This window comes from Acipenser ruthenus, chromosome 21 (assembly GCF_902713425.1).
Source record: "Acipenser ruthenus chromosome 21, fAciRut3.2 maternal haplotype, whole genome shotgun sequence".
Taxonomy (NCBI): domain Eukaryota; kingdom Metazoa; phylum Chordata; class Actinopteri; order Acipenseriformes; family Acipenseridae; genus Acipenser; species Acipenser ruthenus.
The window spans coordinates 11,039,124-11,060,056 of record NC_081209.1 but is presented as its reverse complement, the minus strand read 5'-3'; the positions used below and the strand labels follow the sequence as shown (position 1 = coordinate 11,060,056).

At 36.3% G+C, this 20,933-nt stretch overlaps 1 protein-coding gene across 2 annotated transcripts in view; it reads right to left on the bottom strand.

Moving 5' to 3' along the window:
• Nucleotides 1-18,491, bottom strand: part of LOC117428210 (mediator of RNA polymerase II transcription subunit 13-like) — a 127,127-nt gene extending 108,636 nt beyond the window's left edge. For both annotated transcript variants that reach the window (XM_034047017.3, XM_034047018.3), the window contains exon 1: nt 16,749-18,491. In XM_034047017.3, the coding sequence (XP_033902908.3) occupies nt 16,749-16,820 (72 nt within the window). In that variant the 5' untranslated portion in view covers nt 16,821-18,491. The remainder of the gene's footprint in view (nt 1-16,748) is intronic.
• Between the last annotated feature and the right edge of the window lie 2,442 nt (nt 18,492-20,933).

Here is a 20,933-nt window from a genome sequence, read left to right as displayed (position 1 = left end):
AAGGTCTTGATGCTGTTGTAATCCTCTTTGAGGTGCACCGAGTGAATATATTGTATTCTGGGAGATGTAGTTGTTAGTGGAAGTTTTAGATGAGGCAGACAAGCTGTACAGCAAAATTGCTATGCATATTTTTTAGTGCTGGAACAAATATCTGAACGAATATTTTGTGACATGTATTCAGATACAAAATTCAGATCTTCATATTCGCAAGACAGTTTCAAACATGGCAAATGAAAAAGAGCTCTTTGTAATATGTGAGATTAATCTATAAAAAAAAACTAACAATAATACAGGATCAACACACCAGCTCCTGAACCTCTAGTTAAAAATTTTAGACAGCAAAAAGTAAACAAACCAGATTATGCGTGCGCACGCATTGTGATCTCTATGGAACGCCATTTGGGTCAAAAACGAGTCGTGTTGCTTTAGAGCGAGTCAGAATCTCATGGGACAGAAAAAAGGCAAGCACGTCATTCTGAAATGCCTCGCTTAAACAGTGCCCAACTTGCTGGAAATGTTGTATAGGGAGAAAAAAGGCAAAACTATTGAGCACTCTAAATAAAATAAATAAATAAATAAATAAATAAATAAATACCCCATCAGCAGGTTGAAAACTAAGATCGGCCACTGTTTTGAACATTAAAATAGCCCCCACAATACCTCACTTTCATTTATTTATTTTTACTACAAGCTGAGGCCCCCAGCCCCCTGGGAGTTAGCTGCTTCTCTGTTTGTGTGGTGTTGATCTCAGTGCTGACTCAGCTGCAGCACTTCAGGTCAGGGTCATGCTGGAATTGCAAGCCTGGATACTGTGTAAAAATCAGTGGCTCTGTCTAGATCATTGCAGCATGTGCCAATCACCCACAGCTCGCTCTGTCTTTGACTCCTGATGACTATTTCAACACAAACAAACACGACAACAGAGGATTTAACTGCAAAACCAATCTGCCGCACTCTGCTCTTTTTACCCCACTGTGAATCCTTGCTTACTGAATATCTGTTATAGTCTGTTTGTATGAAGTGCAGAATGGGTGCATGAGTGACAATTCAAACCCGTTCAAACCCCTTGCTCACTAAATATCTTAGAATCACTGAATAGATACTGTAAAAGCTCAATTTTCAAAACCATTTGGGGTTTTAATCTTGATTTATTTTAATCAAAGAGCATGCAAACAATTGATTAAAGTGATCATACTCTAGCTAACGAAACAAGCAGACCCATGGCAACATTCATCCACACACCACAGCAGTAAACTGAGAATTAGAGCTATATGTAACATAACATCCACTCTAAGCACGTACAGTATGTTTGACATACAGACAGATGGACAGCTGCCTTCACATTCCCCTAGATTCTGTTACTCTCAATCACTTCCAGGGCTCTACGTTTAGATTTTTAACTACTGGCCCCTTGGGCCACTCAGCTTGTGTTTTTACTGGCCCGGATCAATTTTATCTGGCCCAATATATATTATTTATATATTTTTTGTCATGATGGCTTTTATTTTCACTGTGTTTCTAACTGTGTAGGGTAACCAGATAGCCCACGTCTCTCAAAATAAAAAGAAAGTGGCTAAACGAAGCCTTTCAATATACGTTACTTCAGCCATTTAACATGCACACGTTTGTGTGCTGATCAGGAAATGAAAATACTATTAAGATTTAAAATTGTATGTGTACCAATGATACTCATTTTTTCAAAAGCAAACCCATAACCGAGCTGTTACCATATGGTCACAGCAACGCTAAAACTATAATAATCCTAATTAGGGATGGGTCAGTGTAGTCGAATAGACGATTACACGAAAATAAAAAATAAAAATATTCGAATAGCATATTACATATTCGAGTCCACACAAAAATGTGTGAACTCTGGGAAACATTGAAATTAGAAAGGTAATTAACGTTATGATGAATATAAAAGACTAAATACTAAATGTTAAGCAGAACGCAGTGACTAATAAGAAAAAGCAAGATACTTGGGAGTTGGTTATTTTTTTAACTCTGGACTGCAGTTCTCAATGGAAAATCTACTGTTGACATTTTGTGAATGGATAGTAACGTCAACATTTGCACCGACCATTAAAAGTACAACCAGGAATGTTCCTTGTTTTGAATTACTTACAGGTTATTGAATACACAAAGTAACTTGACTGAGATTCATCTGAGGTCAGTACTTAATGGCTAGTTGTAATTGGTAGAAATGTTATGCTATTGTAATGTTAGAATGTATTTTCTGTTGTTTTAGCCAGGTTACATTCAGATTACTTTATAAATGTTATTATTTGTTAGAATTAAACAGATTTAGTATATTTAGGTTTTATATGATAGGTGTTATTTTATTCTGAATACAGCAAAAAAAGTGGTTATTTGTGCAACATTATCCTGCTGTTGCTTTAATTGGTAGAGATACCCGCTGTGACGTTGCTGCTCATTGTGATCTGTATTTTAATTCAGCAAACAAAAGGAAAAACCTGTGCCGAAGAAAATCGAGTATTGAACAAACAAATATCATCTTAGACGTTGTTTGTACACTTTGTGAACCCGGCTAAACTTTATTGGCTTACACTGTTATGCTGTCTGCTTGTAGCAGACAAACGCATTTGCCTTTTATTCTTGGGAACGGAAGAGCAGGGGCTAGGGTTCGGGTAATTGATTGCCTTCCTGTGATTTTGCAAGTTGTATTTGGTTGAACAGGGTAGTGGCGAAAAAAGTAACTTATGCAAGGCTCTCGTTTCCTTCTGTATTGTGTGCATGACAGTTCAGCGTATGAGGTAACGGCTGGACGTTTTAGTTACAGTGTTCAGAAATTAGGATTTAAGAGTTAGGCCTATGTTTTTTGTGTACGTTGTACTGGTTTTTCTCAAAGTGATTCCTGTGCAGGTATTTATGAATGGGAATAATAAGAGACATGCACATCTTTCTTGTTTGATAACCAAGAAAAATACCTGCATTTCTAAAATTTTCAATTATACAAAGGTACCTAATTTAAAGGTTTGATAAAAATGTCAGTTTAGTTTTTGCAATTTATTTTATTTACTTAAATTTAAGCGTTTTGAAAAATATGTTTTCACTCCGTGATTTCCATCTTTCACAATATGTATTTAAATGAATAAAGCACAGTTTAGATTAGGTTTATTTATAATGTTACAGGTTTAAACATATAAATGTTTTTAATTTGACATTTTTCCCAAGGAGTGCTAATAGTGGGCCACAGTGGCTAATGCAGCTGAACACGTGGGCCTCATGTAGAAAAGTTTGGGAACCCCTGCTCTAGATCATTTTGAATGACCTTTGCTGCTGCAACAGTGTTTGCCACTCATCCTTTTTTTGTGTCGTCTGTAAATTTAACAAGTTTGCTTACTATACCAGAATCTAAGTCATTAATGTAGATTAGGAATAGCAGAGGACCTAATACTGATCCCTGTGGTACTCCACAATTACCTTTGTCAATTTTGAGGTTTCTCCTCTAATCAGTACTTTCTGATTTCTACATGTTAAACACTCCCTAATCCATGTGCATGCATTTCCTTGAATCCCTATTGCGTTCACTGTGAGAATTAATATTTTATGCGGGACTTTGTCAAAAGCTTTCTGGAAATTTAAATAAACCATATCATATGCTTTGCAGTTATCCATTGTCTAAGGTTGCATCCTCAAAAAAGCCAAGCAGGTTAGTTAGACACGATCTCCCTTTCCTAAAACCATGCTGACTGTCTCCCAGGATACTGTTATCATATAGGTAATTTTCCATTTTGGATCTTTATAGTTTACATATAATAGAAGCTAGGCTTATTGGTCTGTAGTTACCTGGTTTGGTTTTGTCTCCCTTTTTGTGGATCGGTATTACCTTTGCAATTCTCCAGTCTGTCGGTACAACCCCTGTGTCAAGAGACTGTTGCATGATCTTGGTTAGCGGTTTGTAAATAACTTCTTTCATTTCTTTGAGTACTATTGGGAGGATCTCATCCGGCCCAGGGGATTTCTTTATTTTAAGAGCTCCTAGTCCCTTTAACACTTCTGCCTCTGTTGTGCTAAAGTTATTTAAAACTGGATAGGAACAGGTCGACATGTGGGGCATGAGTAATCCTTTAATATATTTGCTATTTTTTTCTCTTCATCTATGATTTTGCCATTTGTATCTCTTAGACATTTTACCTCCTCCATTGAGTCTTGCAATGAATATTCATATTTTTCTCCTTTTCCAGCGTTCTTATTTATCAATGTGCACGTTATAAAAACAATTAGTCACTTTTGCATTGATTTTGTGATAAAACTGGTACTTGTATTGATTTTATTGTTAATCTTTAAACAGTTTGAAGCATTTTTGAGAGCGCTGTGAGCCAACAGTATGAACTTATTTTTCATATTAACACAGTATTTCATGCGGTTGTTTTGCAATGAAGATTTGTTGCTGGTAAAATTTTCATTGATTGTCCATGCTTACCAATGTACATGCTTTTGAGGGTGAACAATAAATATAACATGTGTTAATAAAGATGATACTTATTGCTTTTATTAATTTTAAAACCATGTTTGTTTTTTTATTGTGCTGCAAGCCTATCGTAATACATGCTTGTGTTCCGTTATTTACAGGGCTGTCTAGTGGATTATACTGTTTTTCTTATTATTACAATACAAACTTATTACCCACTGACACAACCTTTAATGGTGTTGCTGGAATGTTGTAATTTACTTATGTCGTTTCTGTAAGGTTGTGTGCAGGCAGCTTTTTCAAGATTGCATCTGAAGTATTTGCAGATGTTAGTGATCTTACATAATAAAACGCAGAGTCTCAAATAGTCACCAGTCTCCAATAGGCACCGGGGCTACTGGCAAATATTGTAAATAAATGCTGGGGCGTTTATTTAAAGTTTTACGGTAGTTACATAAAAATGCTTGATAGAAATAGCAAAATGAACATGTCTAAAAAATATAAGAAATAACCTAGAATAAAGTGTGTTTTTTCTACTACAAATGAATCATCTTCTTGCATGATTTTTTTTATCATTTACAATAGCCAGGTATGTAAACAAATCAACCCAGAAGAAATAATGGTATTATTTATTAGCAAGATGACAGATTTTGACAGAAAGACCGAAATAAAAGCATGCATCTCCCAGTAATGTGACAATGTTCAATACATGGATCAAACACAGTATGTCGTAAATAATTATGTGTTTACAACAAATGTCCCTGCTTGATCAGAGTTATAGACCCAGTTTATCTTACCTAATATATATTGCCATCATTTTGTAGGTCAGATTTTCCTCTATGATAAACACACCCATTATGGTAAAGGTAAATTAGATTTTTTTAATGGAATTTATTTGAAGCTGAAAAGTACTGAATACGCCTTCCAGATGCTTCAATGCTACAGAAAGTCAGCACTGAAAGCATGTCAGTCAGAGGAAAAGCAGTGACTGGAACCGATGTAAGCCAACGTGTTTGGCTTCTGGGAGTTTGTATTATTTTACAGAAAATAGGTAATTGTTTAAAAAACAACATTCTGATTTTTTTTCCTACAATGACTCAAACTCCCAGAAATAACTTGCGTGTGTCGGATGCATTCCTTCAATGGGAAGCACTAGGGGTGTGCCTGAGTACAAGCACACATGAGTACTCGCAACGAGTATGGCCCTTTTTCCCTGACCCAGGGGAGTAGAAGGAGGAACCATTAGTACAACAGTCTTTGGTGAAATGACCTACATTAGGGGCTGTCCAAGATGATCAGCATTTTCTACGAGGGTACAAAGTGAACGCTGATAATTATCGAACAAAATAAAAACATAAATAAAAATAAAAACTGTTTATGGAGGCACGTCCAATCTCTGGGGTCACTTGACAAGCATAAATTCATATTATTATTAGTATTATTAATTTTTTTAATAGTAGTACAATGTGACGGTGATTCTGATAACCTGCTTGAAACATTGCTTGTTAAATAAAGCTTTGTTTTCCTAAGTCCGCTGCAGTTGGTGCTGCTGCAATGCAAGCTTACTGTATATATCGCAAGCAGCATCAATTACATGTAAATAAATGTGTAGTTTTATTTTTATTGAAATTATAAAAAAAAATTATTACTATTCTATACAATGTATTTTTAAACTACATGTGAATGTTTTATTCCATTTATATGGATTACCTGTAAAATATGATTTTCAATCAAATAGAAACAAGTAGCTATGGTGACGTCACTAGTACATTATGCAAATTAGTACCATCGAAGGTTCCGAACTGTCGAAGGTCAAAACGTACCCTTCGTTGCAGCCCTAATATAGAAGTAATTGTAGTTGAACTTTGGCAAACCTGCATAATTGTATTTGTAATTACCATATAATTGATCAATTACAGTTCAAATACACACTCTTCCAAGCTTAATTATTCACAGTTCCATGTTGTGTTATTAAGTGAACATTCTTCTCGTATTTTCAATAACTTTTAGTGAACCCATTAGTCTGAAAAACTTATTAGCTTTCTGTATTTGTACCTGTGATTACTGCTTGGTAGAATAAACAGTAAACATGTTAATATGTGTAGCTATTTATGTTTTTATTTTTTTGTGTAACTGTAACTGAACAAAACAGCATTGTATTTGTAATTGCAATTTCAGCAAACAATCCTGCTGTAATTGTAATAAGAACTGACCACAAGGTCTGACAACAGGTAGTGTGTCAATAAGGCAAATGTTTGCTGTATTTATTTTTAAGTGATTAAAAAACTATATTTCCATTATTCTTTCAATGGGACTTTTCATGGGGAATTACATATTACACGCAATGGGAAGATTGAATGGATATCGTGAAAACTGTGATAACCGTGAAAAAAAATACAGCCTTTATAAGACTTTAAGAAGCCACATTTAGTTGATCCCTTGACTGGCCTTAATAGCACAAATACACTGTAGTTTTATGTTTTTTGTATTTGTGATTTAGTGTAGTGCTGCCTGAAATCTATTTCCATTTCACCTAATTTACTGGACAAAACGTATTTTGTTTTGAAGTAAGAAAATGCAAGGCTCTCATTATAGCACACAGCTGGCTTTCCCCTACTTAAATACTTCACACTTAAAGGACCAAACTAACTATACTGAGATGCACAGTGAGCTGGATCTGTGTAGAAAACCACCAGACCTACACAATACAGTACTGTAGTAGCACTGGAAAAATCTCCAGGATTAAATCTGACTAGCGGTTAGAATGATAATTCCATTGCAAAGACAGCTCATTTTTTTTCCCAGCATGTAATGTTGTTACCTTGTTTTTGTGCATGCTAGTGTACTTGCTTAGAATGCTGATGTAGCACTCCCTGGGTTCAATCCCTGCCTGGTAGAATGTCATTTAAAAGACAATGGGACTGCCTGGTTGCACAGGCACCTGATAGCTCACATTTTGCCTTGATGACAGTTTTGGGATTAAGTATATTTGCACTCGCGTCCTTAAAGTAAATGGAGCTAACAATAATTCCAGTAAATCTTTACAAACATGTATTACCATCACTTCTTAGGCCTTTCTTATCTGAAAGATGCACACACTAGGTTAAACGTGTATTTGATTTTGCTGCACTTCCCGTTGAAGGAACGCAGCTGACAAGCGAGTTTCTTGTTGGAGTTCTAGAAGGAAAAACGTCAGAACATTAAAAAAAATACTTATTTCTCCAAAAATGTTATAAATGCTTGCCATTTATTTTCTTTAAAAGAACTCCCAAAAGCTTCAGGCATCGTCTTTGAGTACCAATCACTGCCTTTGCTATGACTGACGTGTTTTCAATGCCGACCTGCTTGCTTCAGACTCCCTCTCAAAGTTGACCAGATATGCAGCATCGAAGTATTTGAGTGTTCAATACATATTCTTCACTAACAGATTCAAATAAATGGTCATTAAAAAATCGACTTCACCTTCACCATAATGTGTGCATTTTTCATAAATGAAAATGTGAGATCAAAGAAAGCATGACAATACATTAAGCATGGCAATATCAGCATCACCAAAACAAACAGCTTAGCATAATGGCTCGAATTAATCTGTGATGTCTCTAATGAAACTCTCATGAAAAGCTGAATGGCTTAAACTACCACACAATGTGGTAAAATGCTCTCGGATTGTCTTAATTTGCACTCTCTGTAGGTAATGGATCCAAGTAGTGGGATCCAAAATTAGGGTGGCAGCTATGCCAGTTTGTCTAAATGTAAAATGTACTTTTTATTCCCTCAGCTTTGCACAGGGATGTAGGAGTGTCTCAGTGCAATTGCTTTCCATACTTTTGTAGAAATTAAGGGCTAAATATCAGTCACAAAGTGAATATTCAGCATATTATTCATTTCTCTATTTTGTGGCAAAGTGAAGAAGGATGTAATGAGTACAGCAAGTAGTAGTGGTGGGCAACGATATGAAAATGTTACATCGATATTGTGCATGTATTTAAATAACAATAATATCGCAGTCTTCCAAACCAGAGAAATGTAAACACACAATTGCAATATTATACATACAGGGGTGTGCAATTTATGATAAAAACTTGTTGTCCAAGGGACACAATGCTAGAAAAACCTACTTGCCCCCTACCCGTCGCACAAAACAAATACACAAAAGTAGAATATAATTTGTAGGATTTTGGTTTAATTTAACAGTGAACACAATCAATCAATTAGTGATTAACAGGGGCTGATCTAACCTTGTAGCTTGACTGGTTCACTAAATTCTTCAAGATACACAAAAGGTTCCCTGTGACCCCACCTCACCTCAACAAATGTATAACATACTTTAAGGAAATGTTCCTTTCAGTCCAGTTTGGAACACATTTGCTAGTAAATTTAAGTAACATACCAAGAGTACTACAGCCTTCTCATTTCCAGTCGGCGGCCAGCTAAATTGCCGTCTACTTTGCCAGATGAGCTGCCTAAACAGTTATTTCAAAAAGAAAAGAAAAAAAAAAAAATAGTTTTTATAACTGTTAGTGCTTGTATGTTCCAGTGAATAGTATTCAAAATGTTTATTTTGTTCCAGTAAAATAGCTGCAATTTCCACAAATCATTACGTATGTAAGTCAAGTAAAACATTCCTTCTCTGAGGGCATTTCTTTCCGGGCTTATGTTTCCATGGACACCGTGAATGGACCAATCAGTTTCAAGCTTACAAGCGATGTTAGTGATGAAGGCCAAACTGTACAATCATATACCCGAGTCAATAACCGTACAGCAAAGTTATGACAATTTTCTTTTTTTAAAAACAACCTACTTTTTCTATGTAAGGCCGTATTTTTTAACTCAAAGTATACAAAATACAGTGAGTATTTGTTATAGCATTGTAAAATGTTTTACACATTGACTTAAGATAGATCTGAAACCTAGCATATACAATTAATTCAGGAAACGATATTCGCATTGCACAATTAATTAATATGACTGTTGATTATTGTATTTTTATGTGCTTTGTTTTGTTGATTCAGTCTTTATTAAAACTTAAAATGTCACTATATGAGCCACAAGATGTACCGGTCAGATCTTTTGCTGCACAATCACAAAATTAATATACAGTTAAAAAGAACACCCATACACACAAAAAAACACACACAAACACATACTGTGATTAATGTCTATGTTTAAAAAGGCACGGCACTAAAGATGATTAAAGATAAAGGTTCTTTGTTTCAGAAGAGTTATCTAAATTCCCTTTTTATGTTCAAGTCAAATGGAAATTTATGTTCAAACTTATGTACAATACGAATCTCCTCTTCCTGTCTCCACTGTCTACTGCGCATCAAAACAAAAAAAGCGAAATCGCTGGTGTGTCGAGGCCTTTAGGGTGCTAAAAGGCACGGTGCAAACTAGATAGAATAAAAAAATGTAGGCATTAATGAATGGGTTAACTACGTTTGCTTTCACTTTGATGCTTTTTACTCCTACGCACTCACCAGCTGTACCAGTTGGCTCATCGATCAGAGTGCCTCTTGTGGCAACAAGTTCTGGCAAAATTGAGCTACAACAGTATTACACTGAGTGTCTTAAATAGAGTGTATACAATCTACGTTAATAACTTGTACCCTTTTCCAGGGTGCTACATAAACATTAATGTGATTTCTACGGTAAGTCTACAGTTTCTACAGTAAAGCTAGAAAACCATGTATTGCAGTTTTGTAGCAGACTGCAACCACCAGCCGAATAGGGAAGCTTCTCCAGGTTTCCTATAGTAGCTCGTGCTAATCTCCTAAGGAAGTGGTATGTCGGTTTGTGCTAATCTGTATTAATAAAATGAACAACAAATATATAAAACCATTTGTGTATATAAATGTCATTTGTAGACCAAAGTGATTTTCCGTTTCAACATTACTCTTTTCCATTTGATAAGTAATTTCTTTTTTTTTCCCTTTTTTTTCCCATTTCTTATACCTGTTACTTGATATTTATGTACCAGACCTTTACTTTCAAGCTACGTTGTTCAAGTAAATGCCAATACATTATTTATTATTTGGATTTATTTTAATCAAGCAACAGTTAACAGAATTGAAAAAATATTATAAACGAAAGAAAAAATAATACAACTTTACAGTCAGCCAATATTGCCAAATTGAATGCAGCATGCAAACAGCATTTGGTACCAAAATGCCAATCAATGGAATAAAATGGTTAAATAATACTTTGGTGTCTGGTGTTTTTGCCTGAGACAGACCATGATTGGTTTATCTTAATATAAAATATACTTGATTATACTGCGTTCGTATTTTTAGCAGTATTAGCAAGCATACGAGAAAAAAAAAAGGGAAAAAAAAAAGAAATTACTTATCAAATGGAAAAGAGTAATGTTTTTTTTTTTTTTTTTAACTCACACAATATTGCGAATACTAATAATAAATTATTATCGATATCGAAAAATATCGATATAGGTGCCCATCACTAGTAAGTAGAGTCTGAATAAAGACACAGCCCAGGTCAGCCCCCCATCAGAGTGGAGAAACCAACACTTAACACACTGTCCAGTGCTTGACTATCATCCCCACAGCAAAGGGAAAAAGTGGAGGCAGTTGTACGTAGATACACAGTGTTCCACACTTTCGATTTTTATCTTGCAAGTGCAAGTCGAGGCCACATTTTCCCAAGTTAGCTGGTACTTTGCGAACGTTTGGGCAATTGCTGTGCTGACGAAAATAGTCTGCAGAAGGTATGAACATGACATCAGCAGAAAACAAGCCAGGTTTATTCGCCTTGAGATCATAAAAAGAAAAGAAAATTGACATAACTGGACGGTCCAAGTTATCAGGAGATGTGTCAAAAATCACACTGGACATTTCCATCAATGCGTTCCATAAGTTTACCAACTAAAGCATCATCATTTTCTGTCAAATATTTACGATTAAGACTGTCAGCGTTAGGCAGTGTTTTAGCTGATGGACAGTACTGTTGCACGAAGTCACCAATACACACCTCTCTGCAATAAACAGTGGCTGTCCAACAAAGCACAGCACTCTGACAAACTAACTAACATTAACACATTCTGTGCTAACCAAGGTCCCTTTTTACCAAAGCATTTTACTTTATAGAGAAAACTACTTGTTATAAAATACAGTGATGAGCTGTAAATAACTTACAGACTGTGGCAACCACAACTTGAAAACACGCCACAACTATTAACTTTTTTTTTTTTTTTTTTTTTTTAATGGATTGAATGATAGACGGAGCACACAGGAAACATTTATTGTACTCGCATATCTAGGGTGAGTAGAACTGGCTTTGATGGGTGGGAGCTATTATTTTCAGTGATCTCAAAATAACACACACTGATTCTTTCCTTTGATTGTGGTTCCTGTTAACAACACACTGCCTTATAAAACACTACCACCTCAGCTGCCACATTGTGAAAGCAAAGGCAGTTTGGTTCTGTAAAATACTTGCTTGGTTTGTTTTCTCAAGATACGTTATGACGGCACCTCAACAACCATTTAAGCAACTGTTGCAATATTTCACTGATAGGGGAATTGACCAGATCAAGTATTTCAATTTGAGAATGAGTGTTTCTTTCTACTACAGTATTTCTGCAGTTTTACCATGCTTTTCACGTATGCATTTACCATAGTTTGCCATGTTTTTTAATATGTTTTACCGTACTTCACTGGATTTTACAATGCTTATCTATGCTTGATTATACTTTGCTATGCTTTTTGTGTGGGGAAACTTGTATAAGGGTTTGTGGATGAATGTTCCAGACAGACAAAAGTTGTTTAGGATTAGTTTGTTTTTGTTACAACAGTTGTGCAACTTGACATACTGGATAACTAGCTTTAGGAGTCTGTTCTGCACAATTAGATGGTTTCGCAGTGTTGGTAATAAGAGTTTGTACTTTATTAAGAGTCCTGGCAAGAGAACAAGCTTCTTAAGAAGAACTCAATCTGCTGGTCCCTATAAAGAAGCGCAAAAACTTAGCCTCTGGGTCAGATATAGCAGTGGAGTGATACCAAAAAAAGCCTTTCTTTGAAAAGATTACAATCAAGGATGCTAGGAATCCATTGTTGGTTGAAAACTGCTGTTGCTGTCAACTGCATGGCTAGTTTTACACTCCAGTTTTACAATGCAGCAGCCCCACAAGCACACACACTGTAAATGTTGACATAGAGCATCCTAAAAACAGGATAAGACAGCAAAACAGTGAGTAGTAAACTAGTTAAGTTTAGTGAGTAGTGAGTAGTTAAAAATACTAGGACCAAAACTGTTTATTGGGCTTACTAATTAAATACAGGGTTTTTTTGCATACATTTTTAACACAGTTTTTGTTTTCAGCCACAGAAAATTAGCATCCCACGATAAAGTAGTATTTACCATTTTAATCATGTCAATTACTGAAAAACAAATTAAAAACAGTGCGTGCCACTTCTGTACTAAATAAGTAGATTTGAGCAAACATTCCGATTTGTCTGTTTCTACTTTTGAAACTTAAGCAGTGTTGTTATATTTAGGAAACAAAACGTGCTCGTTGGAGCAAGGACTTAATAATCCTGCATGTTTCTATTTACATCTATGGGATCTGTTTCAGTTCATGTGAAGTTTAACATGGATACAGTTGATGCTCTTGAAACAAAAGTAAAATATTTGTTGACCACACAAAAGAAGAGCGAGAGGCACAGCTTGGTCAAATTCTTCCCTAATATGCTGTACCACAAAACAGCAAGAAGAAATGACTTGTTAAACACTTTATATGGGTCCCAAACAGCTTTCAGCTATAACTAACTATTCTAAATTGGCAGAACACCAGATTGGGTAATCTCTAATGTTGATCATGTGCGGAAGGGAAGACAACAGCAAGGTTTTGTGAGTCTATTCAGGAAAACCATGTTGTGTGCGTGTTCCGGTGTGTGCAACTGTTGCAGAGTGTCTGATTCATGTACCCATATTTTGTCTTTGAAATATAAATGAAAGTAAAATTAAGGAAAAGCATCTTTTCTTCTATTTCTTATTTATGTTGTGATATGCGTTTCAGGAAATCTAGAAGTGGCAGGTTTCAACATACTTAATGCGTAAGTAAATCAGGGATAGACTAACATAACATTTTCTTAATAAGGTCACTTTTTTTTCAAAATGTGCGTTATATGAATAAACACCTAGAAACTGAATCTGGCTGCATCAGAATGCACGTGACGTGAACATAGCGATTTTCAAAAGGCAGAGAAAGCCACATCACATGATTTTTTTTTTATTTCACTCACCAGACAAATATGAGGGTGGTTTCATAATGCTGATACTTATTTTGTTCCTTTTGGTATTTACTAAGAATTCCAAATTAGCAATCGAACTGTACAATAGTAATGTATGTGGACTTTATGAAACTTGATCGAGAAAATTATTTACTAAACATTAACAGCTGTTTTCACAGACCCTGATTACAAGTAATCTTAATCGCAAATAATATCTTCGGAAATCAGACATATAGAACATGTGAAAATAATCATACTGCAGGTTTACATGTATTATGGTAGTGGAATTATTAATATGGCCTGAAGTCACACAATGTGGCAGTGAAATTGCTTACTTGGACGGTAGAATAAGTTAATCAAATAGAAAGAAAAAACAGTCCTTTATTCTGCTTTAACTCATACTTATGCATTAATGTCCGATGCTTGTCATTATCTGCTAGCTATGTAGCTGTTTAAAGTGCTTTTCAAGATACTAAAGTGCTGTTAGCTTTTAGAGGGCACTACCTGTAAGACCATGACGGAGACCATATGTGAAGTTTTTTTTATTATTATTATTAATAAAATGTGCATGACCTTAAAAGGCAGCTATATTGCATCAGAGGTCAATGGTAAGTTTACTGACACATTTACCTTGCCGTGTTTATAAGACTTAAGCAAAGGATGAATGGTCTGCAGCAGCAAAAAGGGTCTATTCTATAATCTTGACCTAGAGAATCACAGAATAAAGTTGTGACGCCAAATGTGAAGTCAACATCTGAAAAGGTCTACTGGTCTTTATCATCTTGAAACCAAACACTCACATGACCGTGATACTGCATGACCACCTTAGGTCACAGGTCAAAGTGAAGGGTACAGTTTAAACACGAAAATATGAAGTCTGTTATATTGCAAATTTAATGAGATATGAGCTGTTGAGACGCAATGGCAAAGATACATTTACAAACACGCGCTGGGAAAAATAAATAAAAAAATTAAAACACCAAAAACCAGGAACCTGTATTTGTTCTTTTACAGGGATTACTGCCTCTGTCAAAATGCATTCATGATCAACCAGCTCCACTAACTGAATGAATGAATGACTAAATGAATAGGTAGACAAAGATCTCCTTGCTCCAGAAATGAGCTAACCCAGATTCTGCTGCACATGTCAGTCAGTCTTTGCCTCACTGTTCTCTATTCCCGCTGCACCGAGTGTTCCTTTTGGATCCTGTCCTCTAATGAGGGGATCAAGGCTCACCATGCTCTTTCATTTGCAGGTACTGCAATTAAAAGGATTACATTGAGAAACACCCTGCCCCTACACTTAGGGAGAATCTCTTGATTCAAATGGAAAATGCTGCATCTACATCTTTTTCAAGTTTCCTGGCCACCCAAGAATACTGTTAACGCAGCATGAGCCTTGAAGAACCTTAATGGGAAGTGCGGTTTCCATTCGACAGATATTTAGCATTTCATAACAGTCAGTCCCCTCCCCTGCTTCATCAACTTGTACTCGATAGACGGTGTGGTCTGACAGTTCCCTTGTCTCTCTCCTTTCACAAGCACTAAATAAATGGCAACTAGTGCTATAGTTCCTATCTGCAATATTTGATTAATTATCAGATGTATTTCATAACCACCGCACTCCCTGCCACCCCACTCCCTCACAGATACCGCACCACCCTGATATTGTACACACAAGAGCAATGTTTGGAATAGACCAAGACGGGGGTCCCTAAATGGGCAGTACCTGGCATCCTCCACCTGCATGCCGTGTGCCCGAGAGTTTGCTTGCTTGGTAGATAGGATACTAATCCTGGACCAAATTCCCTGGGTGTCATCACCAGAGATAAGATAACTAATAGCAGCCAGCTACATGGGAAGCGATACCACTTCTATAAATTATTTACAAGGGATTAACCTTTTTATGAGCATAATCCAAGGATGCAGGTAGAGTAAACTCTGTCCTTGTGACCAGCTGCATCTACAATACTGCAAAGACCTGACAGCTATAAGATCACTCTTTCAGTCACTTGAACCCGCTCTCTATTAGGACAAGTTCTCATTCCCTTTGGTCATATTAGAGGGTTCCCACCGCAGCAACCAATATGAAATCAGCCTTGTACTTTACATTACCATCATGGTAGATATGGCAAAGATCTTATTGTGTTTTAAAGCCTGCTAAGTTGTACCACATGGATACTGTAGGCCAAATGCTCACTCTATTACCGCTCTCAAGATGCCTGTCAGGGACAGAATAAAAATAGAAAGTTGCAATTAAAAACAGCATTTATCTTTTGTGGTGACACTTTTAGTCTGCAAATGCATATGCATTAGAAACATGGTTTCATAGGATTGCACGAGTGATGTCTAAATAACAAACATTTTGAAGATCATTTAAAAAAAAAATTACCACAAATTCAGAATTAATTCAACTGGACCGCCACAGGAAAAGCAGTGGCCAATAAGTCATATTGCTCTGGCAATGTGTACACAGACTACTATCACTAACACTGAACATATTACCAGTAAATATTACACCAAAAATGACTGTAACTCCTGCTTCATTCAAATATATTACTGAATCTTCAAAGAACAAAGAATAGAAAGGCATCACAATTTTATAATTAACATTAGTCTCTTGCTATTATATGTAAGATGCTGGAAGTTAAAATATGTGAGCCAGATTGAGAATGGGAATTAGTAAAATATTCAGTGACTGGAGGGGTTGCTTGACAAATCTATAAAGCACAGGGATAGCCACAGATCTTTTGGTTTGCTTTATAGTACGCAATAGAGGTTTTGTTTTGCTGATAAACTTAGCAGCATCTTTAACTTCTAATACTATGCGCCACCTACACTGCAATATACATGATTCTACTAGAACAAGACTTGACTGTGACGTTTAGACCACGGTATGCTGCTGTAGCCCTCTCTGCGTTCTGCCTGCGCTATTACATATATTACAGCAGCAGTAATGTGTTCACCTCTGTGCTAATGATAAGAACTCTTAAGTGGTCCCATCAGATTGTGACTGAAGAGGTTTCTCGGTTTGTTTAATTGCACTGCATTTTAAAAAGGTTATTTACCAGAGAAAAGAGGTTGGAATGGCAGTCCTCAAGGCTCGCCCCGTTAGCCACCCAATTCGCTGCAGCAGTCATGATCCTCCGCGAAGCGGCTCGCCAGAGCTGGGCATGACGGAATCCGGGACCGGTACTGAGACCGAGCCGAGCCGAATCGGGTCACTCACACCACGAATATCAAATTCTAAAATAAATAATATCCACAACAAGCACGCAGAAATGCGCGACCGAACCCAAACCGTGGTGAAGATAATCCAAAATAGACTGGTATTATAAATCAATACCGGTGTCAAAAGAACTAGTAAAACTAACTATATTTGTAAATCCAAAATGAGTTTCCTGAGGTTCCTAATATCTGGTGGTGGAGGTCCAGATCCGAACCGATTCAAAACAAAAAGTGCCGTGTTTCAGTACCGTATTCTTACAGGCAGCCAGTGTGTATTTCCGTCCAAAACAGGTCCATCTTGTGCCGGTTTGATTAAATAACAGTAAATCCCCAAGCCGTAGCTAGACGAGTTGGATTACAATAGACCAAAAGAACAAATCCGGAATTGATTAGTAATAAATTCAAATAGTTTGTGTTCATAACTCCATTCATAAACTATTCTGATATCCCAGTTCGTCCTAAATATTGAGGGTATTTTTCAATGATAAAACAAAAGGCTGGACTGAAACAGTAAATTGCAAAAGGTGTGCAATATACTCCCGGAATCCCCAGATGTGTGCTGATTTAACAATATGAACCTCAGCTCGATTAAAAAAGACAGGTCCTGTTCTTTATTGCGGCAAGAAAAAACTGTTTTGATGTTGTAAATAAATAAAAACTATAAAAAAAAAATAATAAAAAATATCTAGATACCGATTCCCGGTTATCTCAGTTCCGATTAGTTTTTGCGGATATTATTGGTTATTTTAGTTTTTTTTTTTTGTTCACCGCCACCATGCCGTAGCAGTTAGATGCTAAGGAGAAATGTTTTCATCATTGTTTCACTTTCCAATAAATAAACAGTGAGAAACACGAATGTGGAAGCTTTTGTTTCTGTGGTCCAGTTCCAGAAAAATAACCCCAGCTCCCTCCAAAAATGTATTCCAGTTTCTGTTTCTTTCTTTTTTTTCCTCCCAAAAAAAAGTCTTGTTAGTCTACATCAGGAGAAAGGCAAAAAAAACCCAGACGAGGTTAAAAAAAAGCCTTCCTTCCTTTCAATTCATCATGACGAAACGTCCTCCAGCGCCTCAGGAACCCAGAAATTAACAATAACCCCTAAAGCACGACGAGGATGGGGGGTAATAACAATTACTTAATACTAGCGGTAATGACGCCAGTCTGTCACATATTTCCATATGTATTTGTTTAATGTAAAAAATAAACACACACACACCAACGATGGACTCGCGAGATACGCGTCTCCAACCCACAACAAAAACAAGACAATCCCCTGGAAAAAAAATGTACAAAATAAATAAACACAGCGGGGATATTACATGACTCCAAAAATAGCGATAGTAGTACTAGCCAGCGGGCTCCTGTCGGTGTGTGTCGCTTTGTTCCCAGGCAGTGTTTTTATCTCTCCGTGTCTTCACTGTTATTTTCGTGTGTGTGTGTGTGAGAGAGAGAGAGAAGCTCCCAATGTGTGTGAGACGTCTCGCTGCCGCTATCACAGTCACTCACATACACACACAGGGCTGCCCAGCACGCACACCGATGTAATGGCGGCGGATGGGAGGGAGATTCGCCATCTCATTGGGCTCGGAGACCTCATGTGACCAAAGGAAGAGATAGATTACTAGAATGTTTCACACGACCCAAATCTTGCCGCTGGAGGCGCTGTGTGCAAACTATATGCACACAGTCATTATGATATCACATAGTCAAGAAGACTGGCTTGACTTACTGTACATTTACACAGCCTTTGTTAAAATTGAAATTTCGTTCTGGAATTAAATCTTAATAAAATGTACCTTAACATTTTATTTAAAACTCCTCTACTTCTAATTCTCCATGTTGATATTATTATTATTATTATTATTATTATTATTATTATTATTATTATTATTATTATTATTGGTAGTAGTAGTAGTAGTAGTAGACACGAATACCTAGAACAGAGGACATTACCAGAGGTTATGAACATTTTCTAGGCAGTAATTTGGTTATTTTTCTGATTGTAAATCAATGAAAATACTGAGCATTATTATTTCAGACTTTCGGCATATTATTACAGTACCAGGGATTACCAACTGTTTCTTTTAGCCAATCGTCTTGTAATTTTTCTGGCCACAGACTTATGTATAGGTATACACAGCTTTGTATAATAAGGGTGTAATTACATCAAGGGTTTCTGGTATTATTTATAAACAACAAGTACAAAACCAGCGAGATAAATGGTAGTTACTAAATCAAAACATAAAGAGTAAGTAGGTACAAATGTCTTTTTACAAATTGTTTCACCTTTATTTGCCTTTTTAATAGTTATTTGCAATTATTTTGAGTGGTTCTGGGTTTAGTTGATTTAGTATTGAGTTTGTATCTTTGTATTCTGTCTTTACCTGTCTGTGAGCTTCTAACTGCCTCGAACTGAACAGGCTTCGTCATTCTATTCAAATCCCGTGACAAACCATGTGGGCTAGTCCCACTGGCTGTGTAGCGCTGCTGGAATGAAATGGTTCAATCTGGGCAGTTAGAACTCTCCAGCTGAGCTCAAAGCATTTTCTGACAGGTAAACACAGGAATAATGAGAAGAACTCACATAATGAGAAGAGCTCAGAACCGCTCAGAATTATTGCAAATTATTATAAAAAATTACATATGAAGTTGTTTTGCTGTTTAATTTTTAAATTAGACAAATGTTTCAACAAGTAAAAGTACGACACATGGAATTGTAGTTCATTTTTAATTTCTAGAAAACAGGCATATAGATCAGAGAAGGGAGCCAATATGAGGTTTCTTTCATAAAAAGAGAAGTCATCTCTTTGATCTGCTTAAGAACTGGTTCAAATATCAATTCATTGAATTGTATGAATAGCTTCAAATCAATACATGGCACCCTGTATTTTATTAGAACCCAAAAGCCTATATTTGATTCTGTTTCGTATTGTAATCTGTTAGGAGAATGGAGGTGCTCTTACTTGCTCTTACTAATATATTATTTAGCGTGTCTCCCCTCACGTAGACTCTCCTAAGTTCTTCACCTGGGATAACCAGAAATCTTTGTCATCTTTCTGAAAGTTGTATATTTTGCACTGTAATCTAGGAATCCATCCTTTTATATTTTTTTATATAAGGAAAGGAGAAGGACATTGTTTGTGAACCCTTGTTAGGATTATCCCACGCAATAGCAATTTAATTGTACAGTTTTCATGTATAATCATAGGCTCCTCGTTGTAGTTCCTCCACATCTTTAAATTATCCTATAATATTGTTTCAGCTCCCCATGGCCCCTTGTTCCATATAGCTAGGAGGGGCTCTCCTTAGCAATTTTTAACAGAGTACTTTTTCAAAGTAACTTCCCCAACACTACCTATATCCCAATACAAGGCTCTTGCGAATAGAACTATAATGATTCGTCAGCTTGTAAAAAATTGAATGCCTAACCAATACAAATTGGAAGGTTGTAATGATAAAATGATATTGAAATGTGTCAATTCCTTGCTGAGGCCTTCACTTTAGTTCTGACCATGTTCTTAAGAGATTTGGAGTACATTTTTAGGAGTTCTCTTCAGTTCAACACACCTGCTACTGCGCCTTCAACTGACACATTTTATTTTCAATGTCTAACAATGTACTTGTATAGAAGCATGTTACCACATGAAATAAACATATGCTATTCTGTGGTGACAACCAACATTTCCAGTGGTGCAGTATATATGTTCTTATAGAAGTGATAAAATCAGTTTCTTACCTCTTATTAGCACTAGCAGCGTTATCACTGGCCCCTTTCTTTGTGTTGAATAACACAGATCATGAAGCAGCTCTATATGTTTTATTTAACTCCCCAACACTTTACTAGTGTATTATAATTATTTCAGCCCTTTCAGTGCAAATCCACCACTGTACTGTTTCATATACTGTCCGCATGCAGAAAACACATACCTTTTGAAACCAGAGGGGACCATTTTGCCAGAATTTTAGATTCACAGGGGTCCTAGCCCTACTGTAATTAGTCTTTTAGTTTTTGTACTATACTTACATTT